This window comes from Equus caballus, chromosome 22 (genome assembly GCF_041296265.1).
Source record: "Equus caballus isolate H_3958 breed thoroughbred chromosome 22, TB-T2T, whole genome shotgun sequence".
In the NCBI taxonomy this organism is placed as follows: Eukaryota; Metazoa; Chordata; class Mammalia; order Perissodactyla; family Equidae; genus Equus; species Equus caballus.
Genome location: NC_091705.1, coordinates 5,896,959 through 5,921,741, shown reverse-complemented (window position 1 = coordinate 5,921,741; position 24,783 = coordinate 5,896,959). Strand labels below are relative to the sequence as shown.

The 24,783-nt window shown below is 43.4% G+C and overlaps 1 protein-coding gene across 15 annotated transcripts in view; it reads left to right on the top strand.

Moving 5' to 3' along the window:
• The window catches only part of RIN2 (Ras and Rab interactor 2), a 216,871-nt gene extending 200,876 nt beyond the window's left edge, over positions 1 to 15,995 (top strand). For all 15 annotated transcript variants that reach the window (XM_023626031.2, XM_023626030.2, XM_023626036.2 and 12 more), the window contains 4 exons: positions 4,784 to 5,089; positions 6,899 to 7,030; positions 10,978 to 11,141; positions 14,148 to 15,995. In XM_023626031.2, coding sequence (XP_023481799.1) covers positions 4,784 to 5,089; positions 6,899 to 7,030; positions 10,978 to 11,141; positions 14,148 to 14,471 — 926 coding nt within the window. In that variant the 3' untranslated portion in view covers positions 14,472 to 15,995. The remainder of the gene's footprint in view (positions 1 to 4,783; positions 5,090 to 6,898; positions 7,031 to 10,977; positions 11,142 to 14,147) is intronic.
• The last annotated feature ends 8,788 nt before the right edge of the window (positions 15,996 to 24,783 follow it).

The window sequence follows — 24,783 nt, the reverse complement described above, 5'->3', positions numbered from 1 at the left end:
AGTGAGAACAACCAAGCTTATGTCTCCTTTCCACCATCCTGGGAAAATCATTTGACTTCTAATTCTAAACCTCATGCCCATCTGCAAAATGAGGATGGCACTAGTTCCTGCTTCACAAGGCTGAAGTGAGAGTTAACATATAGTGAGGTCACACAGATAGCCCCCTTAGAATAGGAACTGTTCCTGCTTCACAAGGCTGAAGTGCGGGTTAACATATAGTGAGGTCACACAGATAGCCCCCTTAGAATAGGAACTGTTCCTGCTTCACAAGGCTGAAGTGAGGGTTAACATACAGTGAGGTCACACAGATAGCCCCCTTAGAATAGGAACTGTACAAATAGATGCCCAATAAACATCAGTGATTATAAACGTTTGAATTTCACATTTTGAGTTCCCTACAAAAAAGGCCATTAGCTTCTATTTCTACTACTTGGCTTTTTTTTTTTTAGTAATCAGAATGCTAGAACTCGAAGAAACCAAGAGGCCATGCGAACTAACCTCATCTTTTATCTTTGTCATGTAACTTTAGGGTACAACCTGTATGTTTTGAATATTCTGTTGTTTAGACTCTGGGTAGTTAAAATCCCCTGGAGAATATTGATTATTACTTTGTTTTGTTTTAGCAGTCAGTCAGGTTCAGACTGCTAGTTCTGTCTTGCCTTCCGTGGGCAGTGAATTCCAATGGCAGTTCCAAAGTTCGAGGCAATGATAGTGAGAGAGGTGAAGTGACATGGCCAAAATTGCTTAGAAAGGTAGAGCCGGCCTGGCTGCCAGCCCTCATGGTCCTAGTGTTCTTTCTAAGACACACCTTCTCTGGACTTCAGCTTCGGCTCTCAGGCTCTCACTTCCCTCTAGGCAGCAGTGGGTAAGCAGAAAGTGCTCAGACCAAGTCGGTGCATGATCCAGTCTTGTGATGGTTCCCTATCTGATCTCTGACCTTCTCTGGAATCTGTTCTGTCAGTCAGAGTGGCGCAAGGGGACGAGGCTTCTGTCTTGTCTTCCTAATAGGTTCCTAATAGGGGAGTGATCACTTCACAGCACTGGAGGCCAGTACATTTGATGCTTCTTGTAAATTACCACATCAGGTCACGTTAAGGCAGGGAGCATCCAAGCAACTGCTATGATCTCTACCATTTCCCCCTAATGGATGAACTTTGGGGACAATTGATAAGATCTGTATAAATATTTTGAGAAATTTTTTTTTCCAGTTTTGGTCATTCAGCTAACATTTGGTTTCCAAAATTCAAAATGTTGTAGCTCAAACAATTCTCTAGGATTTTCTTGTTGTTTGTATCTTTGTTTGTGGATAAATACAATTGACATAGTCAGATTTCCTGGATTCAAATCCTGGCTCCCCCTCTTGCTAGCTGTATGGCATTACTCTCTTTGGATTTCACTTTTCTCATCTATAAATTGAAGAAATAATAGTCCTCCCCACCTTGGGTTTTTTTGAGGATTTGAAGAGTCAGTTTACGTGTAAAGTGCCTAGAATAGTGTCATTGCTCTTATAGTTTAAAAGATTTTGTTTTCTTGGATTTAAAGCAACCAGAGATAGTGGAAAACAACATACAGAAGTAATTTATAAGAAATATGACCAATCTGTTCTTTTTTTTTTTTTCTGAGCTAGTCCACATTCTGAAAGGTTTTCTGTTCATTTTGTTTCCTCAAATCATTTTTCCCTCTCACTTCATGAGCAGAACTGTTTTTCCTATTGGAGAGAACCAGCTGGGTACCAGGTCTCTGTCATTGGGACTTTTTTTTTCTATTCCTTATGTTTATTAAGGATTTGGGGTGGGGGATGGGGTTAGGAGTAAAGTCCTGAAAAAGCATGCAAAGAGACCAGTCTTTTTTATTTTTAAATTATGACCTTTAAAAATGTACTAAAAAAAAATATCCAGCACTAGTAATTTTTTTTATTCTGAGTTGTAAGAGAATGGGCACTTGGCAATGAGTCCTAGGTTTCAGCCCTTCTCACAGAATTCCACAGCCCCGTTTATGGTGCAAAGGCCAGCATCCTTCTGTGGTGGCAAGGATGAGGTGCATGAGGGACCCCCTCAGCTTGCTGGTAATGAATTTTCTGCTGTCCTCCCCAGGAATATCACAGAACCTTCTGGAAATGATTGTGTTAACGCTCTGGCCCAGAGGTGACCAGGCTTACTCTGAAGCTAAAAGTTTCCCTTGGGGGTTCAAGGTGAAAATCCCAGGCTGGTCTCCAGTTTTATTTGTTCAGTTTGTACATGGTTGTTGAGGTTTAACTTATATCCATAAAGTGCACAAATCTTAAGTGCTCAGTTCGATAAATTTTCACGTATGTGCACACACATATAGCTACTACCCAGATCCAGATATAGAACGTCTCCCCGGAAGTGTCACCCCACAGCCCCGTTTATTCCTAAGGGTAGCTGCCATCCTGACTTTCGTCATCATAGACTCATGCTGTTTGCTTTTGAACTTTATAGAAATGAAATGCTAAAGGAGATACTATTTATGTCTGGCTTTTCCCACAGAGCATTTTATCTATGAGATTCATCCAGTTGCACTTGGAGCAGAAGTGTGCTCTTTTTCATGGAATGAATCTTCCATTGTCTGAATTCCATTCTCTGAATTCCACTGTACGAATATGTCCTTGTATCATTCCATTGGGATGGGCCTTTGGGTTGTTTCCAGTTTTTGGTTCTTATGAATAATGCTGCTATCAGCATTCATGTACATCCCTAATATTAATGATTGGCATGCCTTTCACCCCCCTTGGTGACCTCATTCTAACAGGAGTGATTAACACGGTTAACAGCAGTGTATAACACGATTATATATTAGAACCATGTGTAGGTTTCAGAACCTTTGGACAGAGAGGAATAAATTGGTGAATGTTTATACAGCACCTTGAATGTTAGAATTAAGAGATTATTTACTTTGCAAAGCAGTATGATTGATTGTTTAAAATAGTTGTGCAGCCTCAAGCAAGCCCTTAGACATCTCCAAGCCTCAGTTTCCTCATGTGTAAAATGGGCATAATATTAGTATTATGCAAAAGTAATAGAGTTAGTGTAAGAATTAGATGAGATAATGAAGTAACATACTTAGAGCCTAAATCAACTGAGTGCTCCACGTTAATTGCTGCTGTTGACTTTTCATCGTGGTGACTATTCAGGATAAAGTCAAAGATGCTATAAAGTCACCCGAGTTTATTCACGCACCATAACCATTGCAAAGCAAGTAATTTGCTTTTATGCCAGATGTTAAGTGACAATGTTGTACTGTTTTTCTTCTTACGTTATAACCTCTTTTGCTTCAACCTTGATTTCTATAGTTGTGTAAAGCTGTATATTTAAACAAAGAGATCTCTGGGATAGGATATGAAAGTGGAAGAACTGAGAAAAACTTAGGCTGGAGAAGCTAATCATTGTGGGGTCAGCACTAACTTTTGGCATCAGTTTTAGCTTTGGGTTATGAGAAAATTGTTTTTTATGTTTGTGCATCTGGCTTAGATTTCTCTTTGTCCCTGACTTTGTAATAATAGGTGATAATTTGGATTCAGTGTGATCTGATCCAATGTCAGAAATTCCAAAGGCAGGAGAGAGAACTCAGTTATTTCCAATCTTAGAAGTAAGTGGATCCATGGGCTTCAGAATGGAATCACATTAAAGGGTCATATTATGTGTGGTTGCTACCCAGGTAGTTTTGATGAGAATGTGCAAACATTTGGGATTGAAAAGCTGATGTTGAAAAAGCAGAGAGCTTATTATTGTGTAAATCATCTTAAGTCTGGATCTCCAGATCTGTGATCCTGGTCATTTTACTGTCAGCCAAGAAAGCTGCTCCGTTGGGCAACCATTCAAAGAAAGAGGGAAAAATAATGCCTCCCACACCTGAAGGTGTTTCCTAACTCTGAGCACAAAGACATTTCAAAATTTTTTAATTTTTATTTCGAAATCATTTCAGACCCACAGAAAAGTGGCAAAAAATAGTACCAAGAAATCGTGTCTGCCCTTCACCCTGATTTCCCAAAAGTTAGCACTTTGCCACATTTGTTTCATACTTGGCCTTTCTCTTTGTTTACACACAACACACACACACACACACTCACACACTCCTTTTTTCTGAACCATTTGAGAGTGAGTTGCAGACATTGTGTCTGTTTACTCCTAAATACTCAGTGTGTATTTCCTAAAAACAAGGACATTCTGTAACAAAACCCAAGTAAATACTGATTCCCTAAACTAACACTAAAACCTGTTCTGCAGGTTCTATTCAGATCTCATCTAATGTCTCAAAAATGTCCTTTACAGCAAATGAAATAAAGAAGTTTTTTGGTCCAGAATCTAATCTAAGATAACATGTGTGTTTAGCTGAATTTATTTCCTCAGAAAATATTTTAAGGGATCTCGAACCCTATTAGAAAATCCTTCCTTTAAAATAATGTATTTACTTACCTGTCAACTGGATGATTGGTAGAAGGACTAAGTCAAAAGAATGTCTTCTAAAATATTTGCCTGGGCTTATGGGGGAGGGGACGTAAAAGTAGCTAACACAAATACATTTAATTGTATTGATTGTATGCAACAGAAACTGTAAAACTTTATTAGGAAAGATTCACTCTTCCTGACATTACAGAAAAAAATCTTGGAGTGCCGGTGGTAGTGTTGGGTGGCTGGATGTGAAGCTGTATCTTGTCTGCCCTGCAACCAATGCCCAGAATTGCAAATGTCCATTCCGAGAAAGCAGACATTGCATTTCCTCTTTCTTCAGACCATGGTCACAGTAGCTGCCCTTTCTTTGGCAGATGTGGTGTTGGAGAAAGCCATGCACAAGTGCATCCTGAAGCCCCTGAAGGGGCACGTGGAGGCCATGCTGAAGGACTTCCACATGGCCGACGGCTCGTGGAAACAGCTCAAGGAGAACCTGCAGCTGGTCCGGCAGAGGAATCCACAGGAGCTGGGGGTCTTCGCCCCGACCCCTGATATTGTGGATGTGGAGAAAATCAAAGTCAAATTCATGACAATGCAGAAGATGTATTCCCCGGAAAAGAAAGTCATGCTGCTGCTGAGGGTCTGCAAGCTTATTTACACTGTCATGGAGAACAACTCAGGTGAGGCTGCCCGAAGTCCAGGCTCTTCACCACTTCCCACCAGGGCCCGTGACCAGGCCAGGCACATGTCAGTCTTTCTGAGTCCCAATTTCTCTTCCTTTCAATCTCTTGATTTCACCAAGTGGCTCACAAAAATATAAGTGTTACTCTGGTATCTGGCAAATTAGTCACATGCAACACATTAATAGCACCAAAAAGAGCAAGTGGATAAGAGCTGTGAGATTTTTGTACAATGCCAGTTGATTAAAGATTGAGTTCAGGGTGGGGGAAGTGGATTCAGACTCTGAAGTCCAAGTTCGAATCCTAGCCCTGAAGTTAATTAAGTGTGGGACTTTGGCCACCTTACTCAACCTTCTAAAAGTTTCCGTGCACCTGTTGCTGGCTATGACCCTGTCCTTCCTAAGGTGGGGATCAGATGCTGGCACAGCCTCAGGCACGATGGAAATATTAGCAATTATCAGTACTACATTTTGGACAGTGAGGTGTGTGTGAATGATCTACACATGTGTCAGAAATTCAGAGCATTCAGTAATAATGCAGTTTCATTACAGCCATTTCACTGGCTCTCCTTTCTTTGCCACAAGCTGAAGCAATGTAACCGGAATTCACAAGAGTTCCAATGTTGGAAGTAAGCCCTCGGATTTCCCCTGGGCTGCTGCTTGTAGATGCAGGAGCAGCCTTGATTCGTGGAGTGGCTGAGCCCTGCTCTGTTCCAGGTCTTCTGTGAGCCTGGTGTAATTCCGTGGATGATTACCAACTTTTCCTCTGAGTGAAACTGCTTCACGGAGAAGCAACAGAGAGAAAAACACACGCTGTAATAACCACCACTTGAGTAGATAGGAATGTGTGTGCACTGCAAATTGTTAAGCAAAGACATGCATGTGAGCTCGTGGGCTAGTGATGATAGCATATGAACATCACCTCTGAAATCCGCAAGCATATTTCACCTACGGGAAATAGAATTTTTGTAGTTCGTGAAATAATTTATGAAAGATCTCCCAAAAATATCTGCACAGGACTATGTTCTTCTGAAGCACAGTTTCTTAACCTCAGCACTAGTGACATTTAAACCAGACAATTCTTTGTTGTGGGGGCCATGCCGCTTCCTGTAGGAAGCTTGTCCGCATCCCAGATGCTACCCGCAACCCCACCCTCCAGTCGTGACAAGGAAAAATGTCTCCAGACAATGCCAGGTTCCCCTGGGGGCAAAATCACCCCTGTTGAGAATCACCATTGTAATGAAAAGTAGCAATAAGGACTAAATTTTTTTTGCCATTTATTAAGCGTAGGTACCTGTTCAGCATATACTGAATTAGCACATTTAAGTAAATTAATTCTGTCTCACGTTGAACACAGAGCAAAGTTTACTCTTGGTTTGAGTTTGGTTCTGTCATTGTGGTTATGATTAATTCGCACAAAAAGCAATAGGAACAAGACACAAAAGATTAACGTAATAAGTAGATACTTTGTAAATTTTTATAATATTACTTGCTGAAAGTTAAACTATTTAAAAGTGCTCTGTTCTAGTGCATAGCTTGATGTAAATCATGAAAATGGGGAGAAAATCTTTCCTGTGTTCATGGACTCACAGACGTTCATTCTGAAGTTGTGAGTTAGGGCTGGCCTCTGACATGAGCGGGGGTGGGGGCGAGTCACTGCCTCCATGGATTCCTGAAACGCCCACCTCTGCTCATGAATAGCACATTTCCCCAGGGTGACTCCTCGGTCTAATAAAAGTGGCAAGTAGGATATGAAAGAAAGGAATGTTAGTAACAATCTTCCCTTCTTCCCCTTTCCTCCTAATCCCAGGGAGGATGTACGGAGCGGACGACTTTTTACCGGTCCTGACCTATGTCATAGCCCAGTGTGACATGCTGGAGCTGGACACGGAGATCGAGTACATGATGGAGCTCTTAGACCCATCGCTGTTACATGGAGAAGGTAAGGGATGGGGGGAACTGGGTGCTTTTTTTTCAGTTTAGTTTTCATTTTTTTTAATTAAGGTGAAATTCACATAACCTAAAGTTAACCACTTTAAAGTGAACAATTCAGTAGTATTTAATACATTTGCAATTTTTTGCAGTCTGCCACCTCTATCTAGCAGTGAGATGTTTCATCGCCCCAAAATAAAATCCCATGGGTCCTTTTTTGACATTTTACGATTAAATGAAGTTTTAGCTTCTTTTTTAATTTAAACGAATGTGCTGACTTTTTTCTGATTACAAAAGTAATACATATTCGTCGTAGAAAATATGGAAAAGTCAGAAAAATACTAAGAATATAACCCTGCCCTAATTATCCTTCACTGAGATTGGGTATTTGCAATAAAAAAAATCATTCAAAAGAATAAATGCCATTTTAAAAAAGAAATGGTTTCTTTGATTCCAAGAGGAAGCTGTAAACTTTTGTTAGAGAATATTTCCACTGCCAGAAGAATATGCTGCTGTTTTATCTGTGAAACGGATGAAGGCCTGTCTTTTGTTTTCTAGATGAAAACAGCATTGATTTTCTTTTCTATTTAAAAAATAGTATCTGCTCGTTTTTGAAATAAAAATACAGTGGAGTGAAATCTGGGCGGTTTGCTTTCAATTGACCTTGTCAGTTCAGTTTCCTTCTTGTGTCTGCCTGACCCCAACATGTCTTAGCAGAAATTCCTTCTCCTTACACATCAGTTTGGTATTTTATCATGGAGATAATTTGGATGTTTGTCACTGTGGTGCACAGCCTTGAAAAGCAGAAATAACTGGAACTCTGATGTGAGCTAGTCTTTTTAAAGGAGAACAAATCAGGGCCTGTCCTTGTGAATCCTGTTGATCCATTTTCCTGTGCGCCTGTCAGAGCCCAGACAGACCCTGAGCGGGGAATGGTTGTCAAGAATTTCCTTCTTTTCTGCAGGGAGTTGAGTCTGGGCCTGAGAAAAAAGGTCCCTGCTGATAGGGTTTCCCAGGGAATGCATCACCCTGGGATTTCCCCTGGAGGGAATTTAAATGCATCGTCACCCCGAACGTGTCCTTAGTCCCTAAGTCCTCAGTGTTTGGCTTGCTTTGCAGAGGGTCTGTCCTCCCGGGAACCCTCGCCGGACGCCCTTCCTGCCCCTCCACGGCTAGTGCTGACTCAGGATTCGTGATGCATGTCTTTCCGTGCTGTCCCTCCACCCCCGGCCGATATGAATGAGCCTCTTTCATGCTCTACCCTCTCTCTCAGTTATCTCCCCTCATTAATATTCCCAACCCTCGAACCAGACACTCCATGATGAGCCACCAAGACCTTCCCTGGAGCTTTCATCGCCTGCTCTGCCCTGGGATTTCACAGGCGCGAGGAAGCATGTGGTTTTGCCCAGGCACTGAGAGAAGCATATGGTAGTCTCCACACCATGCTTCCCTTTCTTCTACTTCATTATTATTAGAATTTTACATGCATCCAGGGTTTTTGTTTTCTTTTGTTGTTTGTTTTTTTTTTTTGAGCTTCAATCACATTTAATTCTGGTAATAAGTATGTCAGACTCTTGGGGCTTTGGGAAAAGGGCATGCCAGTTTCACTCAGAAAATTACCGTTCTGTTGCTGATATTGTGTACTTAGGACAAACATGTGCTTTCATCTTGTGGCTCAAGGATCGAGACAGCCACTTCCTGCCACCTCTCCCGGTGTTTCCCCAGAGCGAGGCCCTGCCCTGAGCACTGTGTTGATGCCAGAGGGCATGTGGCTGGCCTCACCTCCAGGAATCAAATGTGAGAGAAAGACAGGGACCCAGCTAGTGACTACATAGAGCAGCCGGTGAGCTTGCGCCTAAACTAGAAGCTGCCTCCACTTAGCTGTGTCTCGCGCTTCTTGGCCTCCTTCCTCGGGAGAGCAGCGCGGCCACTCGGGTTGGCTGTGGTTGCAGGCCAGGCCTGTGCATCAGCGAACTGAAGCGGTGCCGACAGGAGGAAGAGGCTGCTGAGCAGAGACGCCTTGCCGACCCGGTCGGCGCGGCCTACCCGAAGCCCTCTTTGGTTTGCGGGCCAGCAGCCCACATCTCTTTTCTGCTGTTTAAGCAGGTAGTTTCATTTACGGAAAAGGCGTCATAGAATCCCTTTGAAGTGCACAGCTCTTGTGGTAGGGTTATAGTTTTGCTGAAATTTAAACCTTCCTCTAATTGCATCCATATGTTTCAAAATGTGGTCAATTTTGTGCTTCCAGCATTTTGATTTTTCTCCTTAGTGGCCTGAAATCATATCAGAGCTATGGAGTCTAAAATTTGACGTCCAAAGGAAACACCCTTCCTCCCAAACTGGGTTCTAACCGCCCCTCCAATCCCAGCTCCAATACTGACCCCTCCACACAGCCTTGCTTGAATACTGAAATCCATTCTAATTTCTCCTGAAATCCTGTGTTGCATTTAAATTCTGTACTACTGATTTTCACACTCAGTCACATGCTGATTTGTTTATGGGGCAAATATGTAGTAAAAATCAGCTACTCAGAATTCTGTACTAGCATGTAGGGGCTGCCATGGGGAACTTAGACCCAGGAGGTGGGGCCGTTCAACTATTCAAATGACTCCAAAAAAAACCCGGCCATGTGATGTGTGCCTAGAAAGTGTATCGTGAAGAGTGGGCTAGATGAGGCTGCAGTGAAGAATTACCCCCAAAGCTCCCTCAGCGACCTGAGAATCGCGAAGGTGTGTTTCTCTCTTAAGTCGCATAGCCGTTGTGATTCACAGGGGGCTCTGTTCGTGTCTCTGGTGCTGCGCCAGCTGCCGGCTTGAATGCTGCCACTTGTTGACCAGAGAGAGTTCTTTAGGGTTTTGCATTAGCAGCTAAATACTTCAGTCGTGAAAGTGATTCTTTTGCGCAAAACTCATTTAACCACAACTAACTTCTAGTCCCGGCATGAATAAACCACCAGTGTCCGTTTTCCTTTGATAAATTCATAAACTTCCCATAGAGTGGGGACTCAGATTCTCTTTCTTACAAACCCACCCCCTGCTCTGTACCTGGCTTGGGCTTATAGTAGAGATTCAGTAGGTGTTTTGACAAAGAATGTATCTCAATTTAAAATGTGCTGTGCCCAATTAGAGAATTTTTAATAAACAATTGGGGCGCCCCCTAGTGGATCTTGAAATGGAGCTTACAAGTTCCACCAAAGGCACCTAATTATAGTTTAGGACAAAACTTACGAACACATTTATATGCATCTCACCGTGTTGTAAGTCTTTTAACACTCCCCCAAACATAAGAAATCATTACCAAATACACCATCAAATGGGCATCACTTGCTTTTCCTAAATGTGTTACGTTAGTCCCCTAGTAAGGGGAAGAAAGGGACTCAGGAGTGAGAAGCTGTTTTGAAGAACCCGTATTATCGTGAACACGCTTGTATTTTGTTCAGTTATTTCAAAGTGTATAGTTTACTTAAAAATTAGGAAATATTAATTCCTAAAAGAAAAGCCCCAAAGCAAGTATTGCAAGGAGGTCTGTGAACTCTCGTTTGTAAAGTAAATGATTCTCACCTCGGAGCAATCAACCTGACCCCCCATCACAGACCTCCCCACCTCCATCAGGCCAAAATGCCCTGAGCTTTTCTGGCAAAGCATTTTGACAATTGCACTTAAATAATTTAGAGATGGGTCTCTCCCATAATAATGAAAATTCCATCAGTGAAAACAGGGCATCGTCAGCCTGACCGGTCGGTGCCCCCCTGGGCCCTGGCACAGGCCTGAGTCACCCAGTACATCCATGGGGATGATGCTGAAGGATGTGCTTGTGCATACGTGCTTCTGTGGTCCCACAAGGAAATGCGTGTGGGAGAAATGGAGAAAACACGAAGCCCGGCTTCTAACTCTGTTGCCCACTGACTGTATCAGCAGAGCGTAGAGTCCTGAAGTTCACTCTTTTTGCCCTTTCTAGGAGGGTATTACTTGACAAGCGCCTACGGAGCACTTTCTCTGATAAAGAATTTCCAAGAAGAGCAAGCAGCGCGCCTGCTCAGCTCGGAGGCCAGAGACACCCTGAGGCAGTGGCACAAACGGAGGACCACCAACCGGAGCATCCCCTCAGTGGACGACTTTCAGGTATGCGGCTGCCATGGCTCTGCAGGCCCGTGCTGCTTCCTTTGTCCTCCAGGAAGGCAGAGCTGGCTCGCAGACACACGGCCCAGGGTGCCTGAGGTCCTCTCTTTCTCAGATCATCCGGTGGAAAAGGGATATTTTAAACCACCCTCTGGCCTTGTTGTTTCGCTTCCCTGTTTTCCTTACATTAAAAAAATATATGTGGGTTTGGCCTAAGTTTTGCTGCCTTTAAGAAAACAGTCAAATTAAGGCAGGATTTCTCCCAGCCTGGATGCCGAGCACCTGAGCAGACAGGAAGGAAGTCAAGAAGGAGGAAGCTCTTGGCACAGGCAGCGGAGATTTTATTTCAGCCGAGTGGAAACAGCAGTGTTGGGCTGCTATGGGCAGCAGTGCTGAGAAGAGGGAGAGATGCAGGGGTGTCTGCCCTTGTCTCCTTCCTTTTTCGCTCCCCACCCCCCCAAAGAGAAGACCCCAGAATCTCGTCAGCAGCCAATCAGGGGCAGAGTTTACAAGTGAGCATCTGAGGGGGCTGGCCCAGTGGTGCAGCGGTTAAGTGCCAACGTTCCGCTTCAGTGGCCTGGGGTTCACCAGTTCAGATCCCGGGTGTGGACATGGCAAGCCACGCTGCGGTAGGCGTCCCACATATAAAGTAGAGGAAGACGGGCACGGATGTTAGCTCAGGGCCAGTCTTCCTCAGCAAAAAGAGGAAGACTGGCAGCAGATGTTAGCTCAAGGCTGATCTTCCTCAAAAAAAAAAAAAAGTGAGTATCTGAGCCAAGTCTGCCTGGATCCCATCCAGAGTTTTCCATGACCATGAGCAGGTGCCCGGGAATGTGGGGTTGCCACAGTGCTTGTTTCTTGGAGAGGAGAGCCAGATGAAGGCTGTAGAAGTCTTTACCCAACACAGCAGCTTTTGATTTGCTCATACTCTATGAAATTTTGAGTAAGTCTGCAAACGTCTTCGAATAATATTCTGAAAGTTTCAAATCGAGTTATAAAATCTGACTGCGTTTTGTTTCTATGTGCCACGTGATGAGTTTCCAAGCAGGCCGATTTGGCTCCATGTCCAAATTCACCTTCCTTGCCCTTTTTGCCTTCTCAGTGCTCTGAAAATACTCAGAAGGTGCATTTGGTGCAGTCAGCCCACTGTGGAAAGGCAAGGTCAGCAGGTTGTCCTCTCAGATAGCACTATTCTTAGGAGTTCCTTGCCAGGCACGGAAATCTAAACAGCAAGAATGCACACTGTGTGCTCCCCCGCTGGAGTAGTTGTGTTAAGTGGTTTTACGTAGGCAGGCCCTTGGAATCTGCTATACTGGCTGTCTGACTAGGGGCTTCCTAAGGTCACCCAGCCTCTGATGAGAAGAAGGGAGGAAATGAGAGAAGCTCATTCTTCCATCTCCCCACCTGCCACCAGCCCCTTCCTCCTGTCCCCTCTCTCCTTCTGGAGCTTCTAGCCTACGGACCCCCAGATGCCACAGAGTCCCTTCCTTCTGCACACCCCTCCCCACTGGCCTTGCACGTCTTCTTAGACTATAACCCAAGTGGGGAATTGTCAGCAGTCAGCTGGATTGTAAAAGCAAATCTCAGAAGCAAAGCTCCACCTGGAACTCCTAAATCAGGGGTCACAGGCACACACACAAGTCTCCTCACTTCGGAGAGGCAGCACACCACAGTGGTGAAGATGCTAGAATGCCAGCTCTGCCAGTCAGTAGCTGTGTGGCCCTGGGCAAGTTACTTAGCCTCTCTGTGCCTCAGTTTCTTCGCTGGTCAATGGGGATAGTGTAGACTTCTTTCACAAAGTTCTCTTCAGAGTCAGTGAGTAAATGCATACTAGTGTGTGGACCAAGTATTGGGGGGGTGATGGGAGAGGAGGGGGTGGGTAAAACGGAGCACATGTGTACTCTGAGGTGTTCGAGTACACAGGAGTGTCAGAATTATCTTAGGTGTGCACAGCACACTGTCCCTCCCTCATCCCAGTAAGCTCTCTTGGTCGCCGTGTGGAACCCTGGGCAGAGAGCACCACTTCCCTTCACTCCTGAGTAGGGGTGCCAGATTTAAAAAAGGAAAATGTATTTGTTTTCTGTCTGAAAATCAAATTTAACTAGTCATTCTCTCGTTCATCTGGTAATGCCACTCCTGAGGAAGTGGAAACTGAAGAAGTTGTCCGGGGTCACGGAATCATGGGGAGCCTGGCTAGGTGTAGAGTCTCCGCTCCTCGTCCGGGCTTTGTGCGTGTGAGGCCGCAGTGTTGTCTGTTTCCCGATGGCACAGGCCTGGTCTGTTCACAGGCCCAGGCTGCAGACATCTTCTCCTTCCCTCAGCCACCACGTCGCTCTTGATCAGCTCCGTCTCCACAGGCTTTTGGCCAAGTCAACCTTCTCCTCTTGCTGACGTTTTCCACACTGGACCCAGAGACACTTGGAACCTTGTATGAGGTTGAACCACATGAAATTCCCATTTGGGGAGGTGAAAAATGGTCATATATCGGCAGTATCTTATGGTCCAACCTAACATTATTGCCCTTGCTTAGGCTTCATAAAAAGTAGTCCGAAGTGAGCACAGTATGTGCTCTCGTGTCTGCATATTTTAAACGGCTCTTCCTGCTGACTCCTGGTTCAGGCATTCCTGCTGTTTGGTTTATTTTTCAAGCTGGGAATAAACCCACTCTCGGGTCTGGTTCACACCCTCAACCAGGGATTTCTTAGCCAGACTTTATGAGGGACACTGAAAGATCAGAACAGGGCTGAACGGACTTCCTGCTTCTTATTTGCGATGAATTAAAATACAGCAACTCAGTCCATATAGGTGTTCTCCCCATTGTCCAAATTCAGATCGGCTTCTTTCCTTGCACTTCGAGGCCTCGTGTCCTGATGTTGGACATCCTGAGGAGCCGGAGCCTGGAGGGGCTCACACGTTAGACCTCTCACTTGCATCTCATCCCGTTCCCTTATTGCGATGTCTCGTTTCTTCTTCTGACTTTGTCCCCGGTTTCTCTCTTTCCACCTGCAGAATTATCTCCGAGTTGCATTCCAGGAGGTCAACAGTGGCTGCACAGGCAAGACCCTCCTCGTGAGACCTTACGTCACCACCGAGGATGTGTGTCAGCTCTGTGCCGAGAAGTTTAAAGTGGGGGACCCTGAGGAGTACAGCCTCTTCCTCTTTGTTGACGAAACGTGGCAACAGCTGGCAGAGGACACTTACCCTCAAAAAATCAAAGCTGAGCTGCATAGCCGGCCACAACCCCACATCTTCCACTTTGTCTATAAGCGCATCAAGAATGATCCCTACGGTGTCATTTTCCAGAATGGGGAAGAAGATCTCACCACCTCATAGTGGTGCACCCCAGTGGTGCGTCCAAAGCGGGGTCAGGAACCTTGCCTTTGGCTCCCACATGCTTGGGCTTGAAAAGCAGTCACCGCCTTGGGGACCTCCTGGTTCAGTGACTAAGCCATCCACAGGCCAACTTGGCCAAGGACATCTTTAGCCACATTGCCCAAGCAAGGTCACTGAGGTTCATGATGCAGTAGGATTCTCTCTCAGAGATGGAGAATTGCATTTGATGGTTCAGGTGTCTTGAGATCGTCTGCTACCTGCCCCCAACCGGATTCTAGGTTGGCTCGCATGTATGTATATGTGCTGAACAAACACTTAAGGAACAAGCTCTTCTCTTGACTTCAGCAGCAGGTGTTCGACAAGACTGTCCGATGCAGCCTGTCAGGTGCTTCTCAGTTCTGTGGATGGTTCCATCCTTTCCTTCCTGTTTTTTTCTTTTCTTCATCTTCCTTTTTTTTTACAAAGAGCCTTTGTGTTTTTATATATTTCATAGAAATTTTTATAGCAGTTGCAGGTAAACTGTCAGGATTGGTTTTTAAAATATTTTTGTAACTTTAAGATATTCTATAATTATGCATGTGATTTTAACATTTAATATTCAAAAAAAATCTCTTGCTGGATTTGAGAGTATTGCATTTTAAAAGTCTCTCTTCTGTAACTGGATGTTTTGGCAACTTTGTGGGGAGAGACTGCTGGATTTCTTAAAGCGATGTATTACTGACACTGGCCACAGAATGCCTTTGGAAATCTGATGTACTGTTCCCTTGTTCACCCTCAGTGGTATTTTGTTGTTTTGTGTTGTAACCAAGTGATGCTGAGGATCAGGAGAGAAATGAATGTAGAGAGAGGTCGAGAGAGAAATACAGACTCTAAGAAAGGACTAAGGAGTGTAGTCTGCTGGTTCGGGCTCCTTGCAGGAAGTGGGAAAAGGAGATGGAAGGAACCACCTATGCTGAAAATACTGTAAACGTGCAGTGAGATTTGGCAAAAAATCTATCCCATGTTATTTGCTTTTGGAAGCAATTTTGAAAACCCTATGCAGAAAAAAAAATAAGGATAACACTGTTTTTCCTTTTCCACATAAATCAAAACTAACAGCATCAAATTATTTTGGGCAGAAACCAAGTAATGTGTAATGTGACTTTCACTGAGTTAATAAGATGCTGTTTGGAAAAGAGTTTGCAAGTGCACCCAAAAGCCTGTGTGCATTATAAGAATGTATGGTGAAGTTAAATTTATGTTTTATGAAACCTGTTCGGGGTTGCACAAAGTGTGAGGGTCTTGTATCAACGTAACACAGGTAGTTATAAAAACATGTTATTGTACTGTGTAAAGATGCATAGACATCTAATTTGGTTGGCTTTGTTCCTTGTACCTTTTTTAGCTTTTGCTGTACATCTAGAACCCTCAGCACATACTGTGTTGTACTTCCTTTTGTAAATGATTTTTTTAAATGGAATTTTGCACATAATACATTGTAATACTGTACGATAATCATGTGTGAAAATAATTTTTGAAATAGTCCTCAGTTGTTTTTTTTTCCTCTAGAAGCAGAATATAATTATGCATCACACAACGTCACATAAGTCTGAAATCTAAGCCGGTGGGGTGGTTACGTAATCCATAGAGAAAAAACAGAAGAGTTTTCAGCAGGTCATGTACTGATATCGGGCAAAAATCAAGGAGCAGAAAGAAAGAATGGTGTTCTAACCTGGAAGGATTTCCAGTGTTATACAGAACAGTACTTGGCTTAGCTGGACCTAGAGAAAATCACAGTTAATCGGAAGACAGAGCTAGCCAGGACCTTGCATACAGCCCCGCCCCGTCTTATGCAACCTCTCAAGTGCCCTGGCTGAGAGTTCAGTGCTGTTTCCAAACCAACAGGGCAGAGGCTCCGTCTCATTTGCTGCCCTATTCCCGGTGCTTGGAACCATGCCCGGCATATGGTAAATGCTTGAAAAGACCTTGTTGACTGAGCGAACTTTCTAACCCAACTTAAAGATCAGAATGACAGCTGAACAGACTGCCTGCTTTTTATATTTACAATGAATTAAAAATGACAATTTAATCCATAGAGTTGTCCTCCCCACTCTCCAAATTAAGGTCATCGTGCTTTCTTTGTCTTTACAAATCGGTACACTGCTGATTTAAAACAGGTCAGACATCGGAGTGGGAGGCAGCCTGAGCCTTCAACGAGTTGAGAGTGAGATCAAAATAGGAAAAGTCCGTGTGAGCAGAAGAAAACATCACAAGACGGCCCCTGGTTTTGTCATTTGGCAACGTGTCTCTGCTAAAATTACAACATCACATGCATCTTCAATTTTTCCCCACACAGACATTTCTCACTTCTCAAATTGCCAGGAAACAGATTTTGGTGCAGTTTGGAAGAGAAGGGTAAAAATATATATGCTTGGTGGAGGGAGAGGAGAATGTATTTCTAAATCTAAAAATACATTATAAAAGTTGGCCACAGGAAAGGAGTTTTCTTTTGATGTTGTATGCACTGCCAAATGTTTCCCCCTCAGGCACATGGGATAGAAATAGAAACTGTTAAAGTGGTTTGATAGCATGTGAAAGTTACAGCTTTAGATCCATAAGAAAACACAACAGGCAGGAAACCCCACCATGAATGCTTTCATTCATAAATGTGGCCTCACCTCCGCTGGGCAGCTCTTACCTTCATCTTTAGGAGATGTGAAATGAGAGAGCACTCTGATTATTAACAGCACTGCCTGGTTACTCCCCAAAAGACTGAGAGAAATGGCACAGTCCATGGGGCATAGGTATTTTAATCATTTGGCAGTATCTGACAGTAAAATTCTAAAAATCATTATTCTTCAGACCGTGGTCATAAGGGTGAATTTGAGACCAAAACTCTTGTTGGACATTTAGTTTACCCTGATCAAGTTGGAAATATGAAAAAATTCATATAACCTTGCAGAATCATAAACAGATGCTAAGACATGAAGGAAGAGATGGAAGGAGAGAGGAGGAAAATGGGGTTTTGTCTCAGGGAACAGGTTCTTATTTGAAAAAGACCTATTTTTCCCAACATCAAAGGATGGATGGCAGTTGGCACGAACTTTTCCCACATGAACACTGACTTTGCCAGGAAAGGCGTGGGAAGTTAAAATTATTCGGAAAAGTCTGGGCAAGTAGTCCTAACAAAGCGGTCCCCGAGGCCTGCCCTGGACCCCAGCGCCGCCTGAAGCCCGCGGGGAAGCTCTGAGGGGACGCAGTTGGCGGAAGGGGAGCAGCTTCTTATCTCGATTCTAATAAATTCTAACCTTCCAAAGTGGAATTTGCCCAAATTCTGACACTCTACATAGTAGACATTTGGAATAACATCATACAGTGAAGCTGAGTATTTGACTAAACACCTTAGAACCGCAGCCAGCCCTCTCACCGCGCAGCCTGGAGGGAAAGGGGGCTCAGTCCACAGGCCGGACACAACCCGAGGCGCGGTTTTCCTCCGGGTCCGCATTTCTCAGCCCCTGCAGCGGGGGAGGGGACAGGAGAGCCTGCAGGTCTGCGGCCCGGGGGACATCGCCTTGCATAACTGAGGCGGTTTTCGGCTGGCGCTTCCCTTTTCCCTAGTTTGGCTCCATCCCCTCCTTCCCTCTCTTTCTCCCCCTGACCCCGGAGGGCTTCTCCGTCCCCCGAGTCTCTCCGGAGCGCCATCCCGAGGCTCCGCGCCCCGAGGCGGCTCCGCCGCCGGCCTCTCCCGGCCCCGCCGGAGGCTCCGCCCCCCCGGCCCTCGCGGGAGTCGGGGCCGCTGTCCCCGCGCGGTCCTGGTCCTCAGCTGCGGCCGCTTCCTCAGATCGCCCGCGGGCATTTCAAACTCCTGACGCCCAGGTTGCCCAGACCGTCAGAATCTCTGCAGACCGACCCGGGCGGCCGTCTTTACTGAAATTTCCAGGCGATTCTGTGAAATCAGGGCTGAGAAATACCAGCTTAGATCAAGACACAGGTCTTAAGATACAAACACACCTGGAGAGGTAAGACTTTGTCCACGGCCGCTAACACCTCACCAAGTGTAGGTTCTCGACCTTACTCCACTGGCAGAAAACCATGGAATATGTACTTCTAGCATGGTGCCGTTCCAGAGAAATATGATGCCAGCCACATAGGTAATTTTCAATTTCCAGTAGCCACATGTAAAAAAGGAAAAAGAAACGGGTGAAATATTACTGTATTACTAATAATTTACTTTATTTGAGTAATATATTGGTGATATAGTTTATTTAACCCATCATATCCCAAATATAATGTTTCAACAATTAATCTAAAATATTAAAGAGGTATTTTACATTATTTTATTTTTTTACATTGTCTTCAAAATCTTGTGTTTTGGACTTATAGCCCATCTCATTTCACACTTGTCATGTCTCAAATGTTCAACAGCCGCATGTGGCTAGCGGCTACCATATTGGATAGTACAGTTCTATCATATTAACTAGGAATGATTTAAAAGCTAAAAGATATAACTATGTGTGTATATAAAATAAAATCACATCCACAAAAAACACACACAGGCATACTGTCAAGCGTGTACATCTCACTGGCTGAGGATAAAGGCAGCATCTTGCCTCATCGGAGAGCTGCAAGGCCAGTATGAATTAGTCCGTGCAAAGTACTTAGAACAGTACCTAGCACACCATAAGCACATCAAATATTAGTTACTATTGGCATTACATAATCAACTTCTTCAATATTTTTCCACTATTGCTTGTTTCTACTTACCCACTCACGTTATCATCTGCTGCCAATTTCTTGTAAAATAGAAGAAAGGCAGTAACAGGTATCAAAGGTTTAAGAAAAATATATTGGGGTGGGATGTCCACTATGGGAGGATTAAAAATAAAGTGAATGCCATCCATTAATTTGGTTGTTGACAAGGGTGGTGGTGTTGGTGGTATGTGTGTGAATTGGGAGTATTTTCCCACTGTTCCCTACTGGCCGAGAGCATAAGCAGAGCTAATAGCCAGTGGTGACTTTTGCCAAGAAGGGGAAAATGGAGGAAGAAAAGTTGCAAAGACAAGCTTTGCCATCTTCCCAGTCATGAGCAAAGTGAAATCCTGAGGGGAAGCATCTCTGCCCCTATGGGAGTCCACAGTGGCACTTCCCAGAAATGAATTATTACTTAAGTAAAAGTGTAACTAGAGTCAGTGATTACTGCAACAACTTTTCCTCTTTTATTTTACTTATTATATTCAGTTATATTTACATATTCGTGTACATCATTTAACACAATTACTCTTAAAGCAATAATGCCTTACAAAAAGAATAAGGTCTGTGATGTGTTTTTCTCTCTGATGTCCATGCTTCCTATTTCTTGCCAGTTCTACAAATTATAAGAGAATGGACTCATTTATCAGATGGTAGTTTCAGTCAATTTTGTCTTTCTCACTCTCTTGTTTCTCTGTTTATTGATGTCCGGTTGCACACAGAGCAGACTTATGCATCTACTATGAATTGAAAGAATGAAAATCTGCAAAGGCTCTTTAACCAATCAAAAGCAAATACGTGTGAATTAGCTGGGACATTGGAAAGCTTCTGTTTTTTTACGAGCACATGGAAATACATGCAAATTGCAAAATGTCATTTCACAGATAGTGTGAGATTTTGCTGCTGAAAATACAGTCCACAGACCAAGTATTTCATCTCCTGGGAGCTGGTTAGATCTCAGGCCCTTCCCAGACCTGCTGAATGCTACTCTGCATTTTAACAAAATCCCCAGATGACCCATGTGCACATTATAGTTTGAGAAGTATTGAGAAGTATTAATTCAAGGCATATTTGGGTGAATGGCATTTGTGCAACTGATACAATTAAACAAATTAAAGAAACTGAGTCTACAATACAGTTGTTGAAAAAAATCCACATCAAGGCACATCACTGAAATTTTACAACAGTTGGGATAAGGAGAAGATTCTAAAAGTTTCTGCAAAATGGAAGGGTGATGTATCAGTTAGCTTTTTTCTATGTGAGAAATCACCCAAACTTAGTGACAAAACAATCCGTGGTTTGGTTGGGTGGTTCTTCTGGTCTGAGCTGGATGCATGTTGGTTGTATCGCCTAAGACAGCCTCACACGTCTAGGACTTCCTGGCATGGCTGGGACTTCTCTCCACACAGTCTCTTATCTTCTAGGAAACTAGTTTGGAATTGTTCACAAGGTGATGGAAGGGTTCTCAGCAGTAAGAGAGGACCAGCCCAATGCGCAAGCACTTTTCAAACCTCCAGTTACGTCATGTTTGCTATTGTCCTTTTGACCAAAGTAAGTTATATGGCTGGGTCCATAGTCCAGGTGGAAAAAGACTATCTAATGGTATAGATAAAGTGAGATATGGTTCTTTAGGGGTCATTATGATAAATACGCAAGGTGTATGCAAAGTATACCTTGATATACGCAAGGATCAGAAATCAAATGGTATCAGACTTCTCAACAGCGTCTCTGAAAGCTAGAAGCCAAGAGAAAGAAAATGATTTCTAACCTTCAGAATTCTGAGAGACAGTTTCTAAGATAGAATTCTCTACCCAGCCAAAGTGTCAAGCACTAGTAAAGATAGAAGATTCAGAAGAATACGTAAGGCCTCAAATATTTCATCTTCAATTCTTCTGAATGATATGCTTCAAGAAAACAAAGAAATGAGTGAAGAAAGAAGGAAAAAATGGATCTAGGAACCAGGAATGGGATATTTGACTCTGTAGAATGGTGAGGAGAATTCCCAGGATGACTCTGCAGCAGTTCTAGAAAGTAACTGGTCCACATTACAACAGGAGGATAGCCCTAAGAAGGATATCTCAATTAAAAAAAAGGAAATGACGGATTATTCTGAATTATTAGGTCCTATTGAAAGGAATTTCACAGCTGTGGAATAGAGATTGAAGGTGAATTGGTGAAAAGTACATTAAAAGTAAGCAAACAGAAAAAAAGAAGCACTTATTAACTCCAAGAAAAACAAAAAGTTGCACAAAAAGGAAATACAATTTCATTGTAGTTTAGCTCTTAACACTATACACGGTCATAATGAAAAACATTACCCAAAGTGTTATATAATTATTTGGGGAGGATGGCGAAGAAAAAGTGCATGTGTATGTACATGTGGTGAGGAGGGGTCACGGCATAAGAAGATTGAGTCCTCACTGTCTGTAATATGGACTCAGTAATTAATGTCTAATATTGGAAAAGAAATAAATAAACATCAGCTTAAGCCAATTTTTAGAAATATGGCAATAAATAATGGAGGCCACAGCTGGAGAAGTTGTTTAGGGAAAGGAACATCAGAAATAGGATTGGGGAGCAGGAACTGCTGCTTCATGATACACCTGTGAATATTTGACTTTGTAAACGATGTATTGTGTTTGTTTATTTATTTATTTACTTATTGAGGAAGATTAGCCCTGAGCTAACATCTGCTCCCAATCCTCCTCTTTTTGCTGAGGAAGACTGGCCCTGAGCCAATATCCATGCCCATCTTCCTCTGCTTTATGTGTGGGACACCTACCACAGCATGGCCTGTCAAGCAGTGCCATGTCCACACCCGGGATCCGAACCAGCAAACCCCTGGCCACTGAAGTGGAACATGCGAACTTAACCGCTGCGTCACCGGGCCAGCCCCTATATTGTGTTTATGTTTTAAAAACAAATCCTGGGACTGGGCTGGTGGTGTAGAGGTCAAGTTTGTGCATTCCACTTCAGTGGCCTGAGGTTCACCGGTTCAGATCCTGGGCATGGACCTACATACTGCTCATCAAGCCATGCTGTGGTGGCATCCCACATACAAAATAGAGGGAGATTGGTACAGATGTCAGCTCAGTGACAATCTTCCTCAAGCAAAAAGAGGAAGATTGGCAACAAATGTTAGCTCAGGGCCAATCTTCCTCACTAAAAATAAATTGAAATTAAAAATTTTTTTTAAAAAAGGGGTCGGCCCAGGGGCTGGCCCCGTGGCCGAGTGGTTAAGTTCGCGCGCTTCGCTGCAGGCGGCCCAGTGTTTCATTAGTTTGAATCCTGGGTGCGGACATGGCACTGCTCATCAGACCACGCTGAGGCAGCGTCCCACATGCCACAACTAGAAGAACCCACAACGAAGAATACACAACTATGTACTGGGGGGCTTTGGGGAGAAAAAGGAAAAAAATAAAATCTTAAAAAAAAAAAAAACCCAACCCAGAGTCATAAAAAAAAAAAAAAAGGGGGTCGGCCCAGTGGTGCAGTGGTTAAGTTTGCACGTCCCTTTTTGGCAGCCTGGGGTTTGCCGGGTTGGATCCTGGGTATGGACCTACACACCGCTTATCTAGCCATGCTGTGGCAGGCGTCCCACACATAAAACAGAGGAGGGTGGTCATGGATGTTAGCTCAGGGCCAATCTTCCTCAGCAAGAGAAGGATTGGCAGCATATGTTAGCTCAGGGCTAATGTTCCTCAAAAATAAAAAATAAAAAGTTTTAAAAAAATTACTCAAAATTAAAAATACATAAATAAATAAATAAAATAAAAACAAAAACAAATCCTCTCTTCCCCTCAAAAAAGATAGGGCAGAATCATATGAATGAACCAATGTGACAGGGAAGAGCATAGGAGGGTCCAGGATTGTTCGGAATTATTGCCTGGAGAAATGGAAGAGTCTGCAAGATCCACCACCCGTTCCCTTTGCAGTCACAGACTTGTGAGGCCAAAGGAATTCACTTTCCCATATGGTCTACACAATTTACTGCCTGGTCACCTAAGACATTTAATTAATTACATCATCTATGTTTTTTCAAAATTGATGAGTAAAATGGCCCTATAATTAATAGGTCTTCAGGCAATGAAATACCTTTAAAAGGAAATTGGCTGTCTTTTCAGAAAATACAAAAGCTTAAACTTCCTACATCACACGCGGGCAGTGTGACTAATGATCTGGATACACGATGAGGTCCCTGCACAAACACCCACCCCCGGGTGCTGCCTGGATGGGGATGTTTTTATCAGTTGTGTTGAAGGCTCAGTCTCTTTAATTCTGAGAAGATTTCTTATATTTTTAAAATTAGCTTTTCTTCCTCACCATTTTCTTTGTTTTCTCTTTCCGGAGTTGCTATTATTTGAAAATTGGACCTAGATTAAGCTCCTGTTTTTTTTTTTTTTTTTGAGCTTTAATTCCTACTTTCTGTCTCTGCGTCTTTATTTCTTATCCTGTTTGGAGCATTGCTTCAATTATTGAATTTTTTATTTATAATAACATTTTTGCGATTTCCAAGAATTCTTTTTTTGTCTCTAAATATGTTTTATAAAAAAAAATTTTCTGTAGATGCAATATCTTCTTATCTTTCTGTGGATAAGAGTTATAGTATGATCTTTTTTTTTTTTTTTCTGTTCATCCCAGTTCTCTTTTTCTGTTTGATTGTTTTGATCTCTGTCTTTGGGTTAGAGACTTTACTCAAACGTCAAGTGACTTTTAACTATTCGTAATTAAATGTACAGCCCCATAAAGCTTACTGGAAGCTGTGTATATTGGGCAGAGTTTGTGAATTGGTGGCCCTCCCCACAGGGTGACCATATGGCAACCTGCTCATTTTATTGGAGGGCTGAAAAATGTGAATATCTGTGGGGCTTTTCTCTTGGGTCAGGCTGTTTCCCCCCCAAAAATTCTCCAATATCCTCCTGGAGGCTGCGGGGTGGGGTTACGTCTGGCTGCCAGCACTCTGGGAGCCAAGCAGGCAGGGTGTGCAGGGGGTCATCTTTCAGTGTCGCCTCCTCTCACTTCACTGCCTGTGCTCTGAACTCCAGGCACAGCTTCTTGTGCCCCTCCGGGGAGTGAGGCTGTCATCTACTCCCTTTCCTTGACCCTGGCTCGTCTACTTCCTGAGCCTCACCAGACTCTGCACCAGGAATCAGTGGCCTTGCCTCTTGGCTTTTCCTCCTCAGCTTGCTTCTGTCTGCAGAGTTTACTAGCAGCCATAATTTTGCTGCCAGTTCTCATTGGTTAGTGTCTCCTCCTCTGTTCTTTTTGTTCTTATGGATTTATGCCTTAAAAAAATTTTTTTTAATTCTCTTTTATTCTTATTTTAGTGAGGTATTGGTAGGGAGATGTGTGCAGCCTACCTCATTTAATTGAAAGCTATAGTCAGCTCTTAACCTGAGAGGTGAGTGCATTTGAACAACCTAGTTAGCAAAACTGAAACCAGATGAGTACCTTGATGGTTGGCGTCAATGCATCTATCGTGTCCACTTCTTATTTTGCATAAATTATATATTTTATTTGAAGGCAACCACCCATCCAAGCTGTTTTATTGTCAAGCACATTGCCTAGAATTTATCAAAATATA